This window comes from Adiantum capillus-veneris, chromosome 15 (genome assembly GCF_014529385.1).
Source record: "Adiantum capillus-veneris isolate H3 chromosome 15, ASM1452938v2, whole genome shotgun sequence".
NCBI classification, from domain to species: domain Eukaryota; kingdom Viridiplantae; phylum Streptophyta; class Polypodiopsida; order Polypodiales; family Pteridaceae; genus Adiantum; species Adiantum capillus-veneris.
Window position 1 is genome coordinate 52,536,003 of NC_140945.1, and position 26,276 is coordinate 52,562,278.

At 44.4% G+C, this 26,276-nt stretch overlaps 1 protein-coding gene across 1 annotated transcript in view; it reads left to right on the top strand.

The window, feature by feature from the left end:
* The first annotated feature begins 4,536 nt into the window (after positions 1-4,536).
* LOC147440657 (alpha-mannosidase-like) overlaps positions 4,537-26,276 on the top strand; it is a 131,781-nt gene continuing 110,041 nt past the window's right edge. Inside the window, exons 1-4 of the mRNA XM_086482520.1 lie at positions 4,537-4,984; positions 5,193-5,276; positions 24,010-24,098; positions 24,181-24,355. Of these exons, the coding sequence (XP_086338646.1) occupies positions 4,784-4,984; positions 5,193-5,276; positions 24,010-24,098; positions 24,181-24,355 (549 nt within the window). The 5' untranslated portion in view covers positions 4,537-4,783. The remainder of the gene's footprint in view (positions 4,985-5,192; positions 5,277-24,009; positions 24,099-24,180; positions 24,356-26,276) is intronic.

Here is a 26,276-nt window from a genome sequence, read left to right on the forward strand (position 1 = left end):
GCTTGATATAGTGCCGAGCAAAACCCAACGCACATAGGGTTTCTCCATTACATGGGCTGCAAACATAGCGTAGCTGATATGGCATGGACCGCTCGCTCTGCAGCTTAGAATGCTTCCATATCTGTAGCCACAATGAGGTAAAAGCTCCAACGTACCCCTAGGGCGTCCACGTCTAGCCTTGAGGTGGGCGATCCCTTGATGTGCTGGTTGCCACAGTTGAGGTGCTAGGCCACGGACTGCCATCCTAATTGAGGCTCACGCTGCCACAAGGCTTAGGCTGTGTGGGAAGAGGAGGCCATTACTTCAACCCAACCCTTCGTCTCCCACTTGCTACCTAATCTTCTATTTCTCTTATTTCATCGGGCATCCTCCACTTCCATACCCGATCATCATCTCCCCACCCCCAAATACACACACACAGACAGAATGCCATCAGAAGCGCATAATCTGCAAGCGAGCAACCAGTAAGGCTCTCTCTCCCTCTCTCTCTCTCTCTCCATACAGGATTGCAGTTTCTGGGTCTCTCTCTCTCTCTCTCTCTCTCTCTCTCTCTCTCTCTCTCTCTGTAACTCTATAGATTCTCCTCCCTTCTTCTTCTTCTTCTCCCTACATAGTTTTTGAAATCATTATGAAACATGCCTCACGCTCTCACTCACCATGTAACATGCAACACTTGGCGGAGTGTCCACAACAAGCATGACAATGGTGGCTCCTTTGATGCCACTAGCACTTCTACTCTCTCATGCAGGCCTCAACAGCAAGGAATTGGCTTGGCCCTTGAACTCATCTGTGCACGTGGAGAGTGAGAGCCAGATGGGAGGTCCGTTCAATACTTCGCAGTAGGGTGCCACTCTCTCTCACACACACACACACACACACACTTGGGGAAAAAAAAAAAGAGAGAGAGAGAGAGAGAGAGAGAGAGAGAGAGAGAAAAGCCAAACGCGACAGTTGAGGAGCGGACCAGCAGAGGCGAAGGCCCACAACCCATGGCCTGAAGGACCGTTTCCCATGGCATGATGGACCATTTCCTCCAGCGTGCTACTGTACTCTCATGTTGTGTGGACATTAGACTGGACAACACACATGCAATGACAAGCTCAGTGACACTACTGAATAGGAAGGAGCAAGACGGTGATCTAGCTATGCAATTAATTGGTTTGGCTATGATAAGAGACATTAATTAGCAAGAAGGATGGGATTTTTGAGCTGGGGAAAAGAGCTTGCGCTACAACGTCCACGACAGTAGCAAGGCGAGGGTGAAGAGGTCAAGAGTGATGATAAAAAATGCAGCAATTAGCTCAACCAATTATACGTGAAGAAGGATTTGTGGGTCTTGCAAAAAGGAGGGAGAATGCACAAATGATGGTGCTCAACAGGGTGAAGTACTACTGAGTTGGGTCATTCTCACTATACCCATCGGGTGCAGAAATCATCTCATATTGCTTTCTCTTGATCTTTTGATCTCACTTAGTCTCTTTCACCATAGCTAGATCATTGAACAATCACTACTTAGAGCCCAGTCATTGCTCGCCAACAATGGAGAGGTTTGCCCGCACTACTGGCATTCTCATAGACCGAGCATTGGAGCTAGGGAGATCTAGACGACCCCGATGGAGAAGAGGAGCTTCAGAGTTTCGAAGGAGGCTACAACAAAGGATTCGAGCCATACTTTTTCGTCGTCCAGAGTGCAGATGAAGATGGATTCTCTACTTACCTCCCATATTGTCTACACATTGTACTGCTTAGTTCACACATTTCGCACCTTTCACCTTTCACACCTATCAGCTTAGTTTAGGATTCTGCAGTATTTATATTCTGTTATCATAGTTTAATTCATTTTGTTAATCTGACTTTGTATTAGATACACCGCATTGTAACTTTTTGGTCTCATCGATCACTTTGGCCTTTTGAATACGTTAATATAACATTTCATTTCTACGTGTGTGTGTGTGTGTGTTTTTTGTCATTTCCCTCTTGAATAACAAGTCTTGTGTTCAACTCTCTTCGCTAATAGATCTTTGAGGTCTCTTGGGATACCTTCCTACGATGTTAAAAATTCTCTTCTTCTCGAGTTTGTGTGTGGGTGCATTAATAAGAAGAGGAAAATGGTATAACCTTTCTATCACCCAAGTGTGGTAGATTGGTTATGCCATTTCCCTCAAGTCTTGAGTTTAACTCTTGTCGGATAGATCTTTGAGGTCTCTTGGGATAGCTTCCTACAAAGTGTGGTATATTTTTTATGCCATTTCACTCTTGAATAACAAGTCTTGTGTTCAACTCTTGTCAGATATATCTTTGAGGTCTCTTGAGATAGCTTCCTACGACGTTAAAAATTCTCTTCTTCTCTCTCTCTCTCTCTCTCTCTCTCTCTCTCTGTCTCTCTCACAGAGACACACACACACACACACACACACACACACAACACACACAATAAGTTGCCAAACATGCATTTTGAAATAACTACATGCATTTTGAAGGCATGTGGCATAATGAAAGATGTTGATAGCGGCACACATACTAGTGATGAGATAGGTTAATGAGCATTAGGAAGATTGGATAAATACATGCTATAATTTTTGTGAAAAATTAAATAGAGCTTGATGAATACCTAAAAGGATGGTGGTAATAGCAGAGAAGGTAGTTGACAATCTTTTTGCTTAGGATGTCGTTAGGTAGAATGGTTGGTAAGAGCAAGGGCTTTGGATTTTTCACTTACATGCACAAAGCTGTCTGCATTTGTGTGCTCAAAAAGCTCAACATAAAGATTGAGGGGTGAATGATTTTGTTGTCTGTATGGTGCTCTCTCTTCTTTGGGCTCGTTGAGGTCGCCATTGCAAAGATAGATACACTGCCAAAGTTTATAAGCTTGTTGATAAAAGTTTCACTTTTTTTAACTCTTTGTCTTATATGCCTTGGCTAGACCTAATAATGGTGACCTCGAGTACTTGTTTGAGAACTATGGACTGACTTAAGGAATTGTATTCATGAATGACATAAAAAGCTTCTTGAAAATCTTTCATTGTAGCTTTAATTAACTTCTCTTTCTTACTGCCATAGGCAGCATTGCCGCGAAAGGCGGCGGGAGTCCCACTCGTATGTATAAAGAGAGAGAGAGAGAGAGAGAGAGAGAGAGGGGCTATGTTCAGCTCGAATATGTACTTCAAGAGAGCAATTTCTAGAAAGGCGGGGAGATAGCAGGAGTCCTTGCTACAAAGAAAAATGGAAGGAGAGTGACATATCTGCGCAAGATTCCATTTAGTTAAGCTTTGTTTATTGTCGTACCACACATACGAGTAGGTGGTACCAGTTGAAAGAAAATCGAAAAATCTCTGCTGTTCCATGCAGATCCATGGTTGAAGAATTTCACTTGATGCGAGCGAAGGCGGCATCATGCAAAAGCCGCAAGGTGATGGTGGGCTAGGTACCACGCATGGAAAACAGTGCCCGAACCAGGTGTGGGCAGTTGGCAAGGCCGCACGGTGGAGGGGGGGCATGCCTCGTTTTTATGCGACTAGCGCTAAGTTGGGGTCATCAAAGTGGTTTACGACGTTTGCAAATCAATCAACGTTGCGTAGATGCTGGGATCGACTCCCATGCAAACCGCTCTTAGAAGGTGAAAAGCCCTTAACCAAGGCTATGTTGGGGGTGGAAGCATCTTGCTAATGAATGAATCAATCGTGAGACTTGTGAGTAGTAGTAGGGGGTGCCGGCTGGAGTTGATTCAATAAAACAGGGGAATCTCAGATGATGCGGAGATGGGGTGCAGAGGCGGCGGAAGTCGGAGGCAGAAGAGGGGGCAGAGACCATGCCGGTTGGAGTTGATTCAATAAAACAGGGGAATCTCAGATGATGCGGAGATGGGGTGCAGAAGCGGTGGAAGCCGGAGGCAGAAGAGAGGGCAGAGACCATGCAAATAGGTGGCAGCGGTGGAAGCCGGAGGCAGAAGAGGGGGCAGAGACCATGCAAGTAAGAGGCAGTAGGAGGTAGAAGAGGGGGACAAAGGCGTGGGGCGCAAGCAGGAGGCGGAGGGGACAGAGGCACGAGGGCGCACTCAAGCAGGAGGCGTAGAGGAAAGTGGCAAGCATGTTGTTTGAGGGGGAGGGGACACAGACGCGAGGGGTCGCTCAAGCATATGAGGTGGAGAGGAAAGTGGCAAGCATGTTTTTTCAAAGTTAATGTGGATGCTCTTAGCATAAGACCGTAGTGACCCTTGTGGTGTAGGGTAGCAGAGCTAAAACCTTCGTCACCTCCACGTGAGTTCAAACCCCTCTTTTGATGAGAGAAGGGGAGCACATCACTTGTCTTATGACGTTGAGTAGGAATCTTTGGAGGATTCCTCCTAATAAATTGAGAACCTGCCACAGGTAGCATGGAGAGCTAGTAGACTCTCTCACGATACTATTAGTAACTACTGGCATGCCGAAAAATTAAGATGCACCCCGTGGGACACGGGGAATGCCAAATATGCCAATGTCTTGTAAGGCCGTCTTGCATGGCAGGCCAAAAAGAGTGTACGTGAAAAAGATATGGATGTGCATCCTTGGTGCCTCCGCACTCCTGTGCTTAACAGAACAACATCGTTCATGGCGAAAGGCTTTCAGGACCACATGGCCTTTACCGTGCAGCTCCATTATGTGTGTGGGGCTAGAGAGAGAGAGAGAGAGAGAGAGAGAGATGTTTTTTCTGCACACTTTCAACGTGCAGAGACCAGCAAATTCTGCACATAGACGGATGATTATTTAGAGAGAGAGAGAGAGAGAGAGAGAGAGAGAGCGCCCACATGGCTCTCTTGAGCTTGTTGCTGGCTATGGTGAGTCTGGTGCATGTTGAACTAGCCATGGGGCTCCCATTGATATACAACACCACATCAGGACCAGTGGCAGGCAAGCTGAATGTGCATTTAGTAGCCCACACACATGACGATGTGGGCTGGCTCAAAACTGTGGACCAATACTACAGCGGTACAAACAACTCCATTCAGGTTTGTCATCAGGATGTATGATCTGTGTATGTAACCATTCATGGAGCTGACGTACACACGGAAATCAGCGCATGTGTACAGACACGTGTGTGTGTGTGTGTGTGTGTCTGTGCATGCGTGTGTTACGTTTTTTTTGAAACACTTGCCCAACTCAGAATTTATGCAATGGATCATTTGCTAAATTCATGTTGATTTTGGATGGACACAGAATGTGGCAGTTCATTTAATATTGGACACGGTGGTTGCTGCACTACAGGAGGATCCCAACAGGAAGTTCATTTATGTGGAACAAGTGAGTGTGACAGCACTTCTGATGTAAACACTCCAACAAAGCTTCAGAATATAAAGTTTTTTGGTTGGTTGGTTTTATGTGAAAGATATGTATGTATATATCATTAAATGAGGAGGTTAAAAATGAGTAATACCAATAAAATTGAAGCGACCTTGCATTGTGCAATCTGGATGTTATACGTTCTATCTCCCCTTGGACTATCTCTTGAAGAAGGATACAATTGAAAAAATGGAGAGAGAGAGAGAGAGAGAGAGAGAGAGAGAGATATTTTCCACTGTGATGAATGGCTCCCCACCTTAACCAACCACCATACTTTTAACAACGGTGGTCGCTTAAGGTTTATAGAACCGTAGGTGCTCTACTTGGCCACCTTCATCAGATATTTGTTCCTCTCTTATATCACTTGTGCTGCTTGCGATGGTTTCTTTCCTTTCGTTTTGTTTGTTGTTCTTAAGCAGGGATTTCCTTTGTTTCTCATGGTTTCTGTTTGTTTAGCTTCCTTCCTTGTATACGCCTTATTTCTTTTATGTGTGATGCTTGTGCTTGTGGATCTGCATGTGCTTGGGGGTGAGCGTGTTTTGCATGACTGTTTATGGTTGAGGTGTGTGTGTGCGCGCCTGTTTATTGCTTGTTCCTTTTTGTTTTTTCTCCTATTTAAAGGGTGATTTAGGTGTGGAATTGGTGTGGTGGGTGTGTTGGACGGTTCTTGCCTCGCCTTTAGATTTGCACCATATATTGCTTCTGCTTGCAGATTGAAAAATGTCATAGCCCTGTTGATAATTGCCAGGGATGGCTACAGGCTATCTCTTCCCCGGATTTTTGGTGCATAGTTCTCTTGTGGCAATGATGTCTCTTTTGTTTGGATGCGCCATTGTATATTGCCTTGGAGATTTGGAGTTGGCTATCGGATTCGGCCTCCTCTTGACTTAGGGTGGCTTGCTTTTGCGTTAACTCTTTGCTACTTTCTTCCCTCACTCCCCTTCTCCTAGCTTTTGACGTATCACCCATCTTTTGTAACTTTGTATCACTAGTAGTCTTTCCACTATGGTTTGTAATAATTGAATATCTCAGGGGGTTTTTCACTATGAGATCCATTATGTGTGTTGCCTACGGGCCGATGTAATGCCCTCGAGCATGTAATTTCGATTACGTAATACAAAAGGGTACCAAGCCCCACTTTTTTGCCAAAAAAAGAGAGGGGAATGAAATGTTATATTAAATGTCTTCAAAAGACCAAAATGACCTGTGTGTGTGTGTGTGTGTGTGTGTGAGAGAGAGAGAGAGAGAGAGAGAGAGAGAGAGAGAGAGAGAGAGAGAGATGAAATGAAATGTTATACTAGCGTCTTCAAAAGGCCAAAATGACCTATGGGACCCAAAGGTTACATCCATGTGCGACTCTAGTACAGTGTCAAGGGAACATAAGGATAAAAATAAATGAGGGTACCTAGAGTGGGTAGGTATGTAAGCCTAACCTACATCCTCATCATCATCGATATCCTTATCACATAATAGATCAACTCAAAACATATGGGGAGGGGTACAATCACATGAGGGCTAATGAGGCTCACAATGGGGAAAGTAGAAAAGGGTGATCATCCTCATCAGCATCGACATCCTTATCACATAATAGATCAACTCAAAACATATGGGGAGGGGTACAATCACATGAGGGCTAATGAGGCTCACAATGGGGAAAGTAGACAATGGTGATCATCCCATGAACTCTCTCATGGGTCTGTGCAGTATGGCCTCAATGTCCTCCATGGTCAGCTCTTGTGGGGGAAGGGGGGGGGGGGGGGGGGGGGGAGGAGAGGGTGCTTGATGTCTCTCAATGATGCTCCGATGTAGACCTCGTCTATGATGTGAAGATCCTCGCATCCTTGGGTGTCGTGAGTTGCCAAGTTGGATGGCTCGATCAAGAAGAATTCCTTGATGAGGGTGTGACTGGGTAACCTGTGGTGGGCCATCCTGAATAGTCCCTCTGTAAAAAGTAGCGATCTGCCTTTGTATGGATCCTCTATGTGTAGTACCTCCGCTCCTCAGGTAGTCTCTTTGAGTCTACGGATCTCGAGCAAGAAGAGACCTAGGCACCTCTGATCATAGCAATCCATGATGCGGGATAAGGGGCCAAATCCCTCCTGTGAATAAGCAATGAAAAGGCTTGTGAATCTCATAGTATGCTGTGCATTGGCAGATATAGTGCTCTTCTGTCTCTGGCTCTCTGTGGCAAACTTGGTATAATCTCTCCTTTGGGGTTTGTACCTCTGTATCGTCCAGTCTCTATCTCCAACTGGTGAGATGAGGTGCGTAGCTAACCAATAACACATCTAATGCCATGAGATAGGTGGGTGTCCATATACTTGGGGCGTGATGAACCCATCATTTGTTGTGCGGAGAAGATGGTCCCGATAATAAGCCATTTTTGTCCCCAACTCATGTGACGGAGATAGCCAAGTCCTCTTAGCATCCAACTGAATGAGATGATCTTGCTAATCTCTGAACGTATGAGGGTGAGGGATGGTGCATCTAGGGAACACTGAAAAGGGGGCAGCCTAGAGAGAGAGAGAGAGAGAGAGAGAGAGAGAGAGAGAGAGAGAGCGCAATTGCTCAATAACTCAAGAGTGTGCCGGGATAACTGGATGATTGAGAATGAAGGAGTAAGGCTCATTTATATACTGATATAAGTGATCTAGAGTCCAAAAACATGGGGGTACCTAGTTTTTGTGTGACTCAAGCTCATAAATTTGCCGCATCAGCAAAAACCTAACAAGTGTCTATAAAAGGTTAATAAATGAGCCACATCAGCTAAAATAGCCAACAAATGGGCAAAATGAACTGAAAATACAAATACACAGCCTTTGTGACCATATAACATGACATGTTGATGCAACCTAGGATGCACCAGCTAGTGGTGACATATCTCCAACACCTCTCTCTTGAGTGCAACATGCCAGATGGGTGGTCTAACGTCACGTCGCTAAAGAAGATAATCTAGTCTAGGTCGAGGTAGAGGCTTGGTGGGAAAATTTGCAAGATTTTTGACAATAGGACAATACTCCAAGCTGATACAACCGCCTTCAATGTAATCTCAAACAAAGTGGTAATGAACCCATCCATGAACAATAGGATTATGTGCTAAAGAACTAGTGCTTTGAGAATGAACCATGGAAGAAGGGAAGGTCTCATTATCACGATGGTACATAAAATTGGGGGTTGATCTCTTGAAGATCCTCTTATGAATGTCCAAGCGATAACTACTCCATAATATGATTGTCCTAAATAGAAGACATCTCAACTATCATAGCCTCACACCATTGGGAGTGAGATATAGACTCCTACAATATCTGCATCACAAACGGGATCACATAATAATATCAAATATACTTGGATATTTAAAAAAAATAAATTATCACTTAATAATGAAGCCAATTAATATAGATAGATAGATAGAGAGAGAAAGAAGACCCACATCGTATTGGGACGAAGAGATGGGCTGGTCTTTCCCCGTAAAGAGTATCTTTATTACTGGGAAGGCGTTGTTAGCGTGCAAACGGCAAGAAAAATGAGTGCCTCTATAGCCTTGCACGAATCACACCATCGGAAGGAAGAACTATTACACCGCTGAAAAACTTGTGATAACATCTGAGAGATTTAGGAAAAACCCTTCTATGAAAAACCCTTCAAGCATGAAACACACTCGAAATTAGGAGAAACCGAGGACACATGACAAAGCTCGTCTCGTGGAGATGTCCGTAGAGTATCTATAAGCAAAAAATAGATGGAAGATGAAAGAGTTATGGCCGCTCAAAACCGGGGGTATACTTTTTCTTGCTAAAAATTGAGCTCTCTAGAAGTCGTGAAGTGTTGCAGCTATTAAAATGGGGGGCTTTCTTATCTTTTATCCCAAAATTTTCTCTCTTCTCAGTCGACAAGGCTCTCTTTGAAGGTATCTTTTAATTGGCTCATTTTTGGCCTTTTTTGGGCATAAAATCAGGTGTCGGTGACCCTTTGACCAAGGAAACGGGGTGGGGGCAGGTGTCCAGTGGACCAAAAGTGGACCAAGCGCCTGGCTAGGAAGTGTGGACAGCTAGAAAAGGCACCCTCTCTCCCCAAGGAGCCCACGAGCCCATCAAGCCAAGCCTTTCACCAAGTGATACACCTAAAGGGCACTCCCTCTTTAGCCTATATACCCCCCACTCTCCCCTTTTCCCTTCCCATGTGGGATAATCCCCCTTCCACATGGCAACCTCCTCCCCAAGGCTCCCAAACTCCTTGTGCCCAACAATTTTCCAAATTCTCCCCAAAGAAGAACTTCGTAGACACTTTCCTCCGAGCATAACTTGCTGCTCCGGTCACTGAATGACACACCGTAACATACGGCTCAAATCCCACCATCTCGGCTACTTCTAGAAATCTTAAATCTTAGCATTTCCAATTCAAATCATTAAGTTGGCCCAGTTGCCTTTGTTGCATGCTGTCACAAACTGGTGACGTGGCTGCCCAGTACACACAAACCCCCCCCGGCTGGTAGGAGACATGTCCCAAAAATTCCGCGCTAGGGCTAACGTGGCATGACTGTACGGAAGTCCGCGTTTTGCGGCGCAGTTCACAGGAAACCTGGCTGACGTGGCAGATTCGTACGGTAGCATCTCTACGCAAAAGGGGCTTCTTTATTTTACGCAAAAGCATGAGAAAGAGAGAGAGAGAGAGAGAGCTTTTGAAGCATTGCTTTATTTTTAAAAAGCTTTTGATTTTCAGCTTTTACAGCTTTGCTTTAGGCATCCCTTGTAACTCTTTATAAGTGTTGTTGGGCCCCCACTTCTCAGAGGATCTGGACACAGAGTCTGAGAGTGAGATCCAGCCACTCCGTGTACTTTGTGCAACAGATTAATACAAAAAGAAATACTGAAAGGGGCGCCAGACTTTGGGGCCAATATCTCTAGGCACGGAACTCCGCCGGGCCATGTCGAATCAATTGTGAACTGTGAATTGTTTTGAAGTGAATTCTTGTCGTGTCGCGGTAGAATCTTGACTTGGAGTGTCCAAGTCTGTTACACATGCACCCGCAATCACTATCTAAGTTGAGACCGCTCGCTTCGGATGCTCATAACTCATGATGTACAAGTCCGATTCACGAGCTATAAAGCACGGCTGAAAATATTTTATTAAAAACCATGTCTTGGAGACGCGAACAACCCAAAACATCAGCACCCAAGCATAGAAAAATCACACCTTTGTACATGAATTTTTACATGGTCGCTTCCAAGACTTGCAGGGCTATGTATACATATATACATGAGGCTAGTGGGCAAGCTTTTTGGCATGAACTAATGACTTTATATCCAGCCCTTGAGCTCAGTCTTTGGAGCTTTCTCCTGGCCATACTGGCCACTCCCCTCTTACACACCCACTTCCTATCCAATTGGGTACCTGCACGCCTGCCCAACCTCGGTTGCTCCTCCTTCGAGCTTCTGCAGCGCCTTCTCCTGCCTTTCGGCTTCACACTCCTCAAGGCTACCCCTTCTCTGCCTCAAGTTGGCGCCATTTTCTTTTGCTCTTGCCAAGCCTGGTTCGAGAGCCCCTTCTCTTCTTGCTCACCCCTCTGTATGCTTTCTCTGTCTTGCTCATGCACAGCCCTTCGGTGACCTCTCTCCCATATAACTGGCACTCCTTGGGAGCCTTCAACTGGCAGCCTTCCTCTTGCTCACGGTTGAGCCCCCCTGCTTGCCAAGTTCGTGGCCTCTCAGAGTCGGCTCAGAATCTGCTCCCCTCTCTGTGCTTACTCTCCAGCCTTTGGCCGCTCTGTATCCTTCTCTACCTGCTCCCCCTGCAACACCCACATGCCCTTTCTTGGTCCTCCAATCCGTTTTCCTACAGCTTGTCCACCTTCCCTTTCATGGCGGCAGCCCACTTCCTGCCCACGCCTCGCTCAATCATTCTTGACGACTTGCATTTTTTTAGATTGGCTTCAAAAAAAAAATAAATCAAAGGCGGGTTCCCACTAACCTCCCCCTTTCAAGATCTTGAGCTTCAAAGCCTTTCCCTCTTCCCCACCACTGAGCATCCGACCCTAGCCATGGCAACTGCAGCTTTCGACTCGAGTTGTTCACATCTGACCGTAGCTCGCCAAAGCACCTCGAGTGAAGTGATTACCTCGCAAAGAGACCATGCCGACGCAAAGACATATAAATGCAAAGTAACTGAAAAAGGGAACAATGATCATAATGCTTGGCCGAGCACACTCCAACACTTCATTTGTCTTCCATGGTGGTGCAATATACACAGACGCTTCTAGTTGGAAGGCCATTTCCCAGACTCGTTGGAGATTGTCCTACATGATGCTTGATTTGAAGCTTCTAAACATACTCTAGACTGATCACAATGAGCTCAACTTTGAAGCTTCTGCTTAGATACACCTCGAATTCACTTTAGCACTTGCATAGTTATTAGAAAAGTGGTCGATCATAGGGTTTCTTGGCCCTCGAATGCACTGGCCGAGGAGGATTTGGATTCCATCATCATTGCCCAACCCTCTAGTTGAGCATTCATGCTCAACTTTAACACTACTGGACTCTTGCAAACCTGGTCAAATAGCGAGCTGTATAGCCAAGAGCATACATCAAAGATTGGCCTTGCCCAGCATTGTACAAGCAATCATACCACACTCAAAAATGGAAAAACGAGCACACCATATATACATGGGCTGGTAAACTTTGAACCAAAAAACTTCTATCAACGGCAACAGAAAAAAGCATGGAGGCAATGCCGTGTCAATATCAAAATTACAATGATGTTTTTGAGAAGAAGAATGCAGATGTAACAGACTTGGACACTCCAAGTTAAGAATCAATCACGACAGCACCAAATAACCACTTCAAAACAGTTCACAATTCACAATAGATTTGCACTGGCCCGGCGGAGTTCCGTGCCTAGAGATATTGGCCCCAAAGATTGGCGCCCCTTTCGGTATTTCTTTTTGTATTAATCAGTGTTCAAAGTACAAGAGTGGTTCGCGTCTCACTCTCAGACTCTGCGTCCAGATGCTCTGCAGAGTGGGAGCCCAAACCACATAGTTATTGTTTACAAGGTATGCCAAAAGCTGTGCCCCAAAAGCTTCAAATCAAAAAGCCTGAAAATAAAGCAAAGGATCTTTTCTCTCACAAACTCTCTTGAGTTTAAAAAATAAAGCAATGTAGTTCTCTCTCTCTCTCTCTCTCTCTCTCTCTCTCTCTCTCTCTCTCCTTGCAATTTGCGTAGAGCAAAAAGCACATCTGCCGCAGCCCTTAATTAGCGCCGCACTTTCCGGAAAGCTGTGTACGGTGCCACGTCATCATGTCAACGCTTTTTTCGGGATTCAGACCTGCTGTCCTAGGGTTAGGGTTAGGGTTTTTGTTGTTTTAGGGTTTTTGATAGATTTTAGGATTAGGGTTTCCGGAATTAGGGTTTTCAGCAGCAGTTAGGGTTTCAGTTCTGGGAAGCCACGTTAGCACTTTGTGACATACCCTCCTCTTGAAAGCATTGTAATTGCCCTCGATTACGCTTGCAAAACAGACAGAGGCCATAAACTGTCTTAGCAGACACTGACTGTTAGTACGTACTAGGAACACACATCTAGCACATGTACCAATCGACAGTCACATCACACGACATCACAGGACATCACATGACATTCAACATTCATTCGGATCTTAGACCATGATTTATCAGCAATGTAGCTAGCAATCGCATCTAGATCCAATCAGGACCTCATCGATGTCCGATTGACTAACCCCTATTGCAACCATGTCTATTCGAGATCAATCAGACCAAAATTCTGCAGTCATTTTGTCTATCAGTTCCTGCACTTAAAAAAAAGTCAAGAAAAAATCAGTATCATAATCAGGAATTCCATTTCGTAAAGTCATCCAGCAGAATACTGTCAGCTCTCAGTATCTCTGAAGCTCAAAGAGACATTAGTGACTTTAGTATCAAAATCAAGGCATCTGTTGACAAAGGAGCGGAGTAACTCCCCTCTTGTGCATCCCACTGCACCAGATCTCCGGCCAAGCTGAATCTTGGTTCCATTTGGAGTAGACTATGCTAAACCAAAAGCCTCGAGGTAAAGTTTCACAATCTGAGGAGTATCTGCCAGGTCTTCCTCCTCCATTCACTTCGCATCCAATGCAGGATAGTTCTTGAACTTAACCAAGAACCGCCTTCGGACTTTACCTTTATTCTTCGTATCCTTATGTGCCAAAATCTGTTCTGGAACAAGGGTCTCCTCGTTTTCTTCCACTTCGGGTTGCTCATCAGGCTCCCCATCATCAGGCACATCACCTTTAAACGGTTTCAAGACACTCACATGAAATGCATTGTGAATCCTCCAAGTATCAGGCAGTTTCAGTCGGAAGGAGACATCATTTATCTTTTCAGAGATCTGGAAAGGTCCGCAGTATCGCATACTGAGCTTTGGAAAAAGCCTCTCCTTTCCCTTTCTCTTCTTTCTCAGGCGTGCCTTCTCAAAACGTAAGAGCACCCAATTATCCTCCTTCAATTTCAAGTTGCGACGATGGCGATCCGCTGCCTTTTTCTATCGTTCTTGAGATTTCTGCAAAGTCTCACGAACCTTGGTAAAAGCCATATCTAAGTCTCGCGTATATTCATCTGCTTCAAAAATCTTATCTGTTGTGCTTAGGAAGGGTGAACCTTCGTAGTACCTTCAACAATCTCAAATGGTGCCTTTCCCGTCGAAGAGTGTATCGTGTTATTGTAGGCAAATTCCACCAAAGGTAAGTACTTTTCCCATTGAGTCTTCTGATCCGAGATATAAGACTTCAATAAATCTAAAACTACTGAGTTGGCAACCTCAGATTTCCCGTCAGTTTGCGGGTGGTCTGCGGGTGGAACGATGACGAGAACTGCAACCGCGTGCCAATGTTATCCCAAATTGCCTTTCAAAACAAACTCGTAAATCTGGGGTCCCTGTCGGAGACAATCGTCTCAGGCATGCCATGTAATCTGAAGATGTGGGCCACAAACAGTCTCGCTAAGTGATCCGGCATGACTGTTTTCTTCACTGAAATGAAATGAGCCTGTTTGCTAAATCTGTCAATAACAGTCCAGATACCATCATGACCACTCTGTGTTCTCGGGACATCAAAAATGAAATCCATTGCAATACTTTCCCAGAGACGGGTGGGTATGGGTAAAGGCTGTAACAATCCCTGTGCTTTATGCCTGTCAAACTTGACCTTCAGGCATACCAAGCAACTGCGCACAAACTCTTCCACATCCTTTTTGAGTCTCGGCCAAAAGAAGTATCTCTCTACCCCTTTCATGATGGTAGCAATGCCGCGGTGACCCGTAAAAGGTGGACAGTGGCATTCAGTCATAACCTTTTCCTTCAACGACTGTGTAACGCACAACATGGTTTTTCTCATCAAGTAGCCATCCCGAATGGAATATCCCGCTACTGTCTCCCCATCCCGTATCCGTGTGAAAACGTTTGCAAAATCTGTATCTGTGGCATACTGGGCGACCATATCCTCGAAGCTCCTATGATGTATCGCGGAAATAGCCAGAACCAACGGCTTCCAAGACAAAGCATTTGCCACCACATTCTTCTGTCCCTGCACATGGACAATGTGGAAGTGAAACTGTGACAAGATGTTTGCCCACCGCATCTGCTTTTCCGAAAGCTGCTTCTGTGACAAGAAGTAGCGCAAACTCTGATGGCCTGTAAAGACAGTAAAATCCGCTCCGAGTAGGTAATGCCGCCGCCACTGAGTAAGAGCATGGACAACCGCCAAAAGATCTTTCTCATAAATCTGTGCTGTCATTTCCGGCCTTGAGAACAATCGGCTCTCGTAAGCAATGACATGGCCTTCTTGCATTAAGACCGCGACCACAAGCATCACAATATACTTCAAATGACTTCTGCAAGTCTGGCAAAGTCAAAACTGGTCCCGTAGTCAATTTCTCTTTCAATGTCTGAAAGGCAGTCACCTGTGTGGATCCCCACGAGAAAGGGACTCCTTTCTGTGTCAAGATATGCAAAGGGGAAGCAACCTTTGCAAACTTTCGAATGAACCGCCTGTAGTACGAACACAGTCCCAAGACGCTTCTAACTTCACGGACATTCTTCAAATCGGGCCAATCACGAATAGTCTCTATCTTGGCCGGATCCATTTGCACTCCTGCTGCTGAGACGATGTGTCCCAAAAAGTGTATCTCTGGTAGGAAAATTTCACTTTTCTTTGCATTAATCACTAACTTGTGATCTCGTAATGCCTGAAAGACCTAAAGCAAATGATCTCTGTGTTCTGCCTCATTCTTGGAGAAAACAATGATATCGTTAAAGAAAGTGCCAACAAATAGCCTGTACTCTCAAAAAATCCTGTCCATTATCCGGTTAAATGTCGCAGGAGCATTGGTTAAGGCAAAAGGCATCACCAAAAACTCAAATAACCCAAAAGTCGTTCGAAAAGCTGTCTTGTAGACGTCTCCCGGCGCGATTTTGATATGATGATATCCACTCTTCAAATCAATCCTGCTAAAGCACGAGGATCCCTATAATCTGTCGAGTATATCATCGATCCTAGGAATCAGAAATCTGTTCTTGATGGTGATTTTGTTCAGAGCTCTATAATCGATGCACATTCTCCAAGATCCGTCTTTCTTCAAAATCAACAACACTGGAGAGAAATACGGTGAAGTACTAGGCTGGACAAGACCCTTTTCCAAGAGGTCTTTCATTTGGTTCATAATCTCTTTATTGTGTGCTCGGCTCACATGGTAAGGTGGCCGGTTCGTGGCGTGCTTCCAGGTATCAGATCAATGGTATGATCCTTAGGCCCTCTAAAAAACAATCGGCATGAGTGTGGAGAAAAATCTTGGCGTTCTTTTGTTCAGGTCAAAACATATTCGACCTTTATCCATCGTTTAGTTCTTTCCCAAAAGAATGAGTAAAGAAACTGAAGTTCATCAAGTACAATCTCTGAGCCCTTCATTTGTCAAAGTCGCTTTCTCGGCCTGGTAGTCAACCACGGCGTAGTTCTTGTGGTACCAAGGGATTTCGAGTAGAACGTCACTCGCGTGCCTTGAACACCCCCGTCATTTCTAATGAAGTTTGCCAATGCTCGGTGTAATGGCAACATCCCGTCCGGGTGCCACTCGAACTACCTCCGCCTGTGGCCTCAGCCTGTCGGACGTAGTTCCAAATTGAGCCGCCAATTCCAAGTGAAAAGAAGTTGGCCTTGGCTCCTTCAAAAGAGCTTCCTGATCCTTCACTTTGCCCCAAGAGCGGCAAAGTTTGTACTTTCATTCATTTGATTCGGTTCAGGCCCCACGCCATGTGGTACCAGTTTTTCTTTTTATCTGCCTTTTCTGCCACGTCTCTCAGCTGCTTTAGAACTTTCTAGCCTTTCTTCATCTTGTTCATTCTGTGCCTTTTTAGGGCACTTCGCGGATATATGTCCATGTTCCCCGCATCCAAAGCACTTCCCCTCCTTGATGAAGCGAGTTCTCTCCTCAGGAGTAAGCTTGGGTTGTGCATCCTTCTTTTTTGGGTTGCTCTCTCTTTCTACTTTCATTCGCTGTAGTCTGTTCGGCTTGTTGTGTCATGACTCATCGGTGGGGTAGGTCAGACTGCCCGAGTGAATGGCAAAACCCCGCTTCGCATGACTCATCAACTCCTGAATAGAAGCTGACATCTGTTCCAAGCAGTGATCTCGGATCTTTGTAGGTAGACCCAAGGTAAACCGCTCAATCTGTTCTCTGAACGAGATCTTCTTGAATGAAGAGGCGGGTAGAAAAGAGCTCCAGAATCTCTCGCAATAAGCATCCATTGTATCTCTCTTGGTCATTCGAAGATGGTTCCAAGCAGCTTGTATATCGCGTTCACACTCTAGCGTCAACCAAGAAGAAATAAAAAGCTTCTTAAATTTCAGCCATTTAACTGGCGCAGTCTTGTTTAAAAGAAGCGTGGACCACCAAGTTCGAGCATTCCCCTTAAAATAAGAGGCAGCTCTCCGAATCTTGGAGTGCTCTGAGTAGCGTCCTTGCGCGAAAGCGATGTCAAACTGCTGTATAAAAGACAAAGCCTTCGAAGCATCTTTATATCCGGAAAAAGTGTCAAATTTGATCGACTGTCCACCTTCCTTAAACTCTTGGACTTTCTTGCTTTTATCTTCCAGAAAGTCATATTGGTTGGCTTTATAAAAATTCTTCTTGTTCACATAAAAGTTGCCGTCATCAGAGTCTGAACTGTCTGTAGATGAGTCCTTTGTAGAACTGTCACTCATTGGGCGAGATTTAGACTTCTTTGCCATTTTCTTGCCCTTTTCGAAGCGTCGTTTCTTGCTTCGCTTTTTGCCTTTTGAGTCTTCTTCGCTCGAATCGAAGAGCTAGAAGAACTGTCAGAAGAAGAAGAAGAAGAAGAAGAACTGGGTACTCCTTCAAATCGAACACGCTTCTTCTGTTTCTTTGCCTTATCAAATGTCGATTGACGACCCAAATAACTGGGGAAGTCAGTGCCTTTCTTCTGCTTTTTTCCGTGCTTTTTGGCTTTGTTCTGCGTGTCAAAAAGCTGAGCAATCCGTGCATCAACCACCTCTTCTAATTTCTTCTCTGAAAATGTCTTGTGAGCAGAAGGTTTCTTGAGAGCGGGTTTCGGGGGTGGTGTTGTGGTTTTCTGCCACTGCTCGTGCACTTCCTGAAAAGAAGTCTCGCTCATATATTTTGCCAATTTTGGGTCCTTCGCAAAACTGAGCATCATCTTTGTTGCATCGCCAATAAATTGACGACGCTTCATCTCTCATTGCTCCGCCTGAGTAGGCAGAGGTGGGCCATACTCTCTGCCGGAATCTTCGTTGTGATCCCTGTCCGCATCTCCGGATACAGAGGGCGTCGACTGATCCTTGCGTGAAGCCATAGGTGCCGCTAGGAAAAAAAAATTGGGATCAGATTTTCCATAGAAGAGAAATCAGCCGTGCTCTGATACCACTATAACAGACTTGGACACTCCAAGTCGAGAATCAATCATGACAGCACCAAATAACCACTTCAAAACACTTCACAGTTCACAATAGATTTTTGCACTGGCCCGGCGGAGTTCCGTGCCTAGAGATATTGGCCCCAAAGACTGACGCCCCTTTCGGTATTTCTTTTTGTATTAATCAGTGTTCAAAGTACAAGAGTGGTTCGGGTCTCACTCTCAGACTCTGCGTCCAGATGCTCTGCAGAGTGGGAGCCCAAACCACATAGTTATTGTTTACAAGGGATGCCAAAAGCTGTGCCCCAAAAGCTTCAAATCAAAAAGCCTAAAAATAAAGCAAAAGATCTTTTCTCTCACAAACTCTCTTGAGTTTAAAAAATAAAGCAATGTAGTTCTCTCTCTCTCTCTCTCTCTCTCTCTCTCTCTCTCTCTCTCTCTCTCTCTCTCTCCTCTTGCAATTTGCGTAGAGCAAAAAGCACATCTGCCGCAGCCCTTAATTAGCGCCGCAATTTCCGGAAAGCTGTGTACGGTGCCACGTCATCATGTTAGCGCTTTTTCCAGGATTCAGTCCTGCTGCCCTAGGATTAGGGTTAGGGTTTTTGTAGTTTTAGGATTTTTTTGCAGATTTTAGGGTTAGGATTTCGAGAATTAGGGTTTCAGCAGCAGTTAGGGTTTCAATTTTGGGCAGCCATGTCATCACTTTGTGACAGCAGACCTCTTACCGGAGCATTGACCCATGATTGTGCTATAAAGCTTCAAGAGGGAACCCAACCCCCTTTTGGTCCAATATACAAGCTATCTCAAGATGAATCGGTAGAATTACGAAAAAATATTGATGATAATTTTGCTGAGGGGCTCATAAAACATTCAAAGTCCCAAGCAGGAGCTCCAATACTCTTTGTAAAAAAAAGGGATAGAACTCTCCGAATGTGCGTGGATTATAGGGGCCCGAACAAGATCACCGTCAAGAATTGGTATCCCCTTCCCTTGATCCTAGAGCTTCTTGAGCGCCTTGGCACGACACGAATATTCACAAAAATAGACCTTCGTGCTGCTTACAACCTAGTCAGGATCAAAGAAGGTTATGAATGGAAGACAGCCTTTCGGACAAGGAATGGCCACTTTGAATATATGGTCATGCCATTTGGTCTCACAAAAGCCCCAACAGTTTTTCAACATTTAATGAACGACATCTTGCGGGAGTATTTGGATTATTCTGGGGTAATATACTTGGATTATATCTTGATATTTTCCAAGGATTAAGAAGAGCATGTACGGTTAGTGTGAAAAGCTTCGTGCATCAGGGTTATATGCAAAGCTGGAGAAGTGTTCTTTTCACCAATCTAAGGTGGAATTTCTTGGTTATGTTATTTCTGAAAAGGGAATCTCCATGGATCCAAAGAAGGTTCAAACCATCCTTGATTGGGAGACACCCACCTCGGTAAGAGATGTCCAATGTTTCCTCGGATTTGCAAATTTTTATCGTATCTTTATCAAGGGGTACTCCAAGGTGGTTACAACACTCACAAGGTTGACAAGCCATAATAAGTTTGTTTGGGACTCATAGGCCGCGGAAGCTTTTTAGACTCTCAAGCAAACTTTCACGACCCATTCTAATTCATGCAGATCCTACAAAGCCTTTCATCCTAGAAACAGATGCTTGAGATTTTGCCCTTGGCGCTATTCTATCCCAAGTAGGTGAGGATGGTCGAGAGTACATCTAGTGGCTTTTCATTTCGCAAGTTCTCAACTACAGAAATCAATTATGAAATCCATGACAAAGAGCTCTTAGCAATCATCGACTCTTTTGAAACCTGGCATCACCTACTTGAAGGAGCTCCTCATAAGATCACTGTCTATACAGATCACAAGAATTTGGAATACTTCATGGCATCCCGCGTCTTGAATCGTCGCCAAGCCAGGTGGAGTGGTATCCTATCAAGGTTTGATTTTATTATCTCTTATAGGCTTGGTGGTCAATAAGGTAAGCCAAATGCCTTATCAAGAAGATCCTACCTTGCACCTAGAGAAGGCGACGCAGCATTTGATCAACAAGAGTCGATGATTTTGAAACCTGAGCAACTTAATCTAAACACCACCATAAGCCAAGCTCCTAAAGATTCTACTTTTCTTTTCTAAGGTGAAGAAGCAAATTGCAAAGGACCCACTTGCGCAGAATATTAGACAATAACTACAAGGACAAGGGGTTATGAGGACTTTCGAACCTTCTAAAATCTTTTGGATCCTTCTAGATTCTTCTAGAGTCTTCTAGTGACGATGCAGATGATGACATAGGCGATGATGCAGGCGATTATAGTATATACAAGCGATGATGTAGGCGATGACAACAATAGATATGTTGTAAAAGAGTTTGGCTGTACTTCTCCGATGATGGTTTTAGTGGTTGGAATGAAGTGTGCCATCTTTGTAAACCGATCCATGACCACAAAAATGGAGTCAAATCCTTGTGACAAGGGTAGCTCTACAATGAAATTCATGGAGATGGATGACCATGGATTGCTTGGAATGGGCAAGGGATGGACTAACCCATGAGGACGATGACGAGGTGCCTTTTTGGTCTATTGCAAGTGTCACAAGTGTATAAATACTCCTTGACAAGCTTCCACATTTGAGGCCACGAAAAGTCACGGGATAGAAGCTCAATTGTCTTATCAACCCCAAATTGCCCTGCGGATGGAAGATCATGCCTCTGCCTAAGTACCTCCAAGCGTGTTGGTCCTGGCGGAATATAGAGAAGACCCTTATAGTAAATTAGCCCATCAATTTCTTGAAATCTAGTTCTAGAAGCTTGAAGAAGAATCTAGAAGTTTTTAGAAGCTTGGAGAAGATTCCGGAAGAATCTAGAAGTTTATGGAAAGTTCTAGATGAAGTAGAAGGATCAAGAAGGTTCTAGAAAATTCTAACCTCCTCAAGAAGAATCTAGAAAGTTCTAACCTCCTCAAGTAACCTCCTCAAGCACTAGTATAAATAGGGGTCTTGGGCCACAAGCCCCTCAATCTTGCCAACACCAGTTGTGAGGCTCCTATGAGGAAAGCACTCTTCTAGTTCTTGTCTTATGCTCAAATCTTGTCCTTGCAATCAAGCCTTGTCTTGTACTCCAGTCATGTAATCCAAGTCTCGTATCAAGCTCTCTTAATAAAGTATTAAGTCTTGTAATCAAGATTAAGCTTATCATCAAGTCCCAAGTTCTTGTATATTGTGAGCGCCTCCTCTTGCTCTCTTCTAGCTCTATACGCGCTCATAACAGCGAGGGGGCTTTATTTGAGTCCCTCTGTGGCAGAGCATGAGTATCCATGTCTGTCTGCTACTGCTGGTGGGTGGGGTGCCAACACGATCTTTGTTGTTGCAAACCCTTACTATGGAGAAATTCCGAACTAGGACAAAGGGAGGTCGATACAGTGAGGCAAAAGGGGTTGTGGGAGAGGGGGGATAACACCATTTCTTTGTTTTGGTCAAGCAGACCAATATTATTGAAAGAGGAGTTCACTTCGTTGCATGGATTGCCTTATAGTGTAGTATGAGACACATGTGTCAAGTATCTATGTAGCAAAAACGTAACCTTTGTTAGATTTTTTTTTTGTGTTTGACCAAAATGATTGCTTTGTTTGGGTCAATTGGACCAATATTCTGGAACGAGGAGTTTACTTAGCTACATGGATTGCTTTACAGTGTGGTATGGGACACATCTGTCAAGTATCTATGTATCTATGTTTTGGTCAAGTAGACCAGGATCTTTGAAAGACAAGTTTACGTTTACTTAGCTACGTGGATTCCTTTCCAATGTGATATGGGACACAATTGTCGAGTATCTTTGTGGGTGCGTAGCAACTTAAGCTTCTAGGTAATTAGCTATCGTTTAGGAAAATACATCTTTTCAAGGGGTGGACAAAATAGTAATAGACTTTCACTCCATGGAGAGTCATAGACTAACAGGTACTCCAAATATCACGATCAGTACAATCATTGAAAGAATCTTCATATCGAAGAATTTATGATCTCTAATGGGGTTGTTAGATTGACTACTAGTTCGTTAGTGTCCTCAGTGTAGCCATGTAGTCAGTAGATATTGCAAGGGCAAATGAGTTCCAAATTTGGACAAGACAGCCAGAGCATGACTAATTCTTGTTTAGTTTGGCATGTGTTTTGCTAGAATTTTTTTTCTTTTCTAGCTACACCTGATCATTAAGGACAATGATTTAGGCTAAGGGAGTAAGAATATTAGATATCTGGTAAAAACCTGGCGTATTTACAAAGTGACAGATAGTCAAAGGTGAGTGAATTTACGAGATCTCGGAACAACTAGGGTCTTTGGATAAGGCTTAGGTCCAAGAGATAGACCAAGTGCAATGTAAGCTGATTGAATGGCTAGGCACGTCAAGTGTGCGCTGCAGCGCACAAGGACAAAGGTGCCAAGATTAGCCATGGATTGCGGCAAGCAGCTAGGAATCTGGCCTACACTCTTGGGTGCTTATAAGTAGGAAAAGTGGCAAAGTGTGGGATAGAGGGCTAATGCGAATGCCAAGTGGAAATGGAGCCTCAAGGGCCAGTTCACATTGGCTGCCCTAAAATTGGCAAGACCTTTCCTATATAAGCAAAGGTTGGGTAGAGAGTTAAACACATTTAGCTCTGTTTCCATTCTCTCTCTCATTTTTTCTCTACGAGCAAAGGGAGCTCGCGAGTTTATTGTTGTAGTGAGAGCAAGCACATCTCACACTTACAATATGCTTTCTTAATGTAAAATTTACACAGCATTTTTTCGCAGACATTTTCCACGTCAACTGAAGACCCAAATTATCTTATTGTCTGTTCTGGTAGAACGATCTGTCCTGGGCATATATTCATAATTTTTGTGAATCTGACAAAAGACTTGCTGTTAAAGACTCACCAGGAAGCAAAGGAAATTGAACTTTGAAAAAGCTTGAGCGTACTTCTGTACATTGAGGAAATCAGTAAAGAGCACTGAACTGAGCCTATGAAGAGCTCAATTAATTTTCTTGGGTTTTGAGTGTAAAGATTTAACTCCAAGTGGAACATTCCAGTATAGCATACGTCTCGATGTTCTTAAGCTGGCTGCCTTCACTTGCAAGGCTTTCCCTGAGACTTGGTAACCGTGCCTTTAGGAGTCTATAGACTGAAGATGTAGGGCATCAGACACTGGATAGTGCAGCTAGCTAGAGAAAACAAAAAGGAAAAAGACACAGGATGGCAGTTTATCTATTGTACAAGAAATCTGGTTGCTCTTGAGTGTCAACATTAAGCTCCCTTTCTGGCGTCTTTTTAGTTTTTCGTAGTGTCAAGCTCAAATGCAATGTCATGCTCTTTGTGAAAAATGCTGTTGTTTATTCAAGTTTTTGCAAACATTACAGTGTAGTAAAACAACTTTCATGCTGATTGACATATCTTTGAATGCTTCAAAAGGCATCTTCAACTCTTCTTCATAAGATCAAATCAGTCATGACAAATAGGGCTGTGATGGTTGCTTTTTGTTTGTGACCGCAGTTGACTTTAACACCTTATGCAGAAGAAATTATTGGATTTGGGTTGGTGGCCTTACCAGCCAACTACATCTCAATTTCCACCACATCTAGTTCTTATCTAAACTTGTAATCTAAATGGATGGCATGTAGTTTGTCAATGTTAAGTGCATTGTAGCATACATCCTGTTGTCTTATGTCATGGTTTACCTTTTCCCAGCCTTTCCTTTGATTGTACTTACTACTTGCCTATTGATTGGTTCAGGCTTTCTTTCAACGATGGTGGAGAGAGCAAACGCCAAGGAAACAAAATATTGTGAAACAGCTTGTTAATGCAGGCCAGCTTGAGTTTATGTAGGTACCATCGCACACAACCTTAAAATGCTTGTCCAGTCATAAGAAAGTACATGATGTTGTTTATGGTGCACAACCTCAGAAATGGAGGCTGGTGTATGCATGATGAGGCCACGACTCACTACATTGATATGATAGACCAAACTACACTTGGACATAAATACATCAAAGATCAATTTGGGAAAGTTCCACGATGTGGATGGCAAATAGACCCTTTTGGACACTCAGCAGTGCAAGGGTACCTACTTGGTGCAGAGGTATGTTCCAACTTCAGAACTGCTGATTTTTGTTGGCAGCCTATAGGTACGTTGCTATTCTATATCATTTTTGTGATGATTGGACTTTAACAATTAAATGTTGTAATCTTCTTTTCAGCAAGCTTTATGGTGTCATTTATATTACGAAGAGCTCTCAATCTTGTTGTTGCTAATTTCATGGACACAAGGGGTGGGATACGCTTTTACTTCGGAGACTGATTCTGTCTACATAGATGGTCTCTACAGACGCTTATGCAGAGAGGTGTAGCAGGCTACAGTGTCACTTTCACAAGACACACAGTTAGTACAGTTGGTCTGGTCTGTTTCACATTGGACGGACTCTCTGGGCTGGGCAGTACGGACGGTGGTCTAGTGGACATCGTGGCCAGGTCACCACCCTCAGTTTGGAGAGAGACGTATATGGCTTGACATTTATGAGCCGTTGGTGGCTCTTTATGGTGGGACATATGAGTAGTAGCTGTTGGGTCATGTTTATCATCGTCTTCTTCACGTCTAGAGTAGCCAGTCAAGATACGCAGCACGTCTGCACATCCCTGCATATCCAAGCCTCGACACCCCCATTGTACCCGTGAGTCCTGGGCTGGAGCTGAGTGCTGCCACGCCACAGTCTGTATCGGTTCTTTGAGATAGTCGAGTCCTATGTTCTGGTCTGCTGTTGTGTCTCTGCTGTTGTGTCTCTGTGTGATCAGTTGTTATTTATTTTCCTTTGTTTTCAGTCTGTTTGAGTGAGATGTCACGCACATTCCATTGAGGAGCACCCACTGTAGAGAGCACACACACTATCCACGCTACAGGTGCTCTCATTTTTGGCGATCACGGTGGGACCTCAACCGAAGTCTCACTCTCTGTTGAGGTGCAACTCGAGGCGCTAGCTGGGTTTCCACCCTGGACAGCTTAATCTACTCGCCCTTTAGTCTGGTCCTCTCTCGCCTTCGTCCAACCAAGTCCTTGTCCCTGGTCTAGCCTTCCTCGTCCCTGGTCCTCTCTCACCATCGTCCAAGTCCTCGTCCCTGGTCTAGCCTTCCTCGTCCCTGGTCCAGCTAGGTGGTCTAGTCACTTGCCCTAGTCCTGGACCAGGTGGTCTAGTCACTTGTCCTGGCCTAGACCTATGTTCATTCAGCCACATTTATAGGTCTTCTTGCTCAGAGTTTGGTTGGGTTTGTGGTCATGCATGACACATACAAGGCGGTCATTTGAGCGTCAAAGCGCACTACTAAGTCCTCTGAAGTACTACAATAGAAGGCGTCAACCCTTAGTACCTGGTAGAAGTCCACCAACCTCATCACCCATACCTCCACATACAGCCTCATCCATTCCTCCATCTGGTTCTACATCTTCAAGGTCACCTTCCCCAGTGAAGCTCTCCCCCATTTTGTTACAGCAAGCTATTGAGCAGCAGACTCCTGAGCAAGAGGCCATGGAGGCGTTGACCAGTGTGTTGGCCAAGGTAAACATCAAGTTTGCCACCTTAAAGGGACTCTCCTCAGAAGATGCATACGACCATGCAAGGAGGTTTGTATCTCTTTGTAGAGGTTGTGGTCTTAACAGGGAAGATGTTTATTAGGTACTGTTCCATCAACCTTAGATGGTTTAGCAGACAAGTGGTACAGTCAGTTTGCAGAGAACCATTTTTCAACTTGGGCAGCTTTAAGACAACAGTTCTATGCAGCGTTTAGGCCATGTGACTACCGGGAAAAGGTTTTGGATGAGTTGGCCAACATGGTGCTCTAGCCAGAGGAGACTTTTGCAGAACTCATGACTAAAACCAAGTCTCTGGTTGCCAAACTTCCTCAACAACCAGGGGAATTTATGGTTAAGAAGTGGGTGGAGGAGGCTCTTCCCAAAACTTCCCAGCAAAAACTCCGAGAGAGTCTCCAAAGTGGGAGTTTGTCGCGGCTGC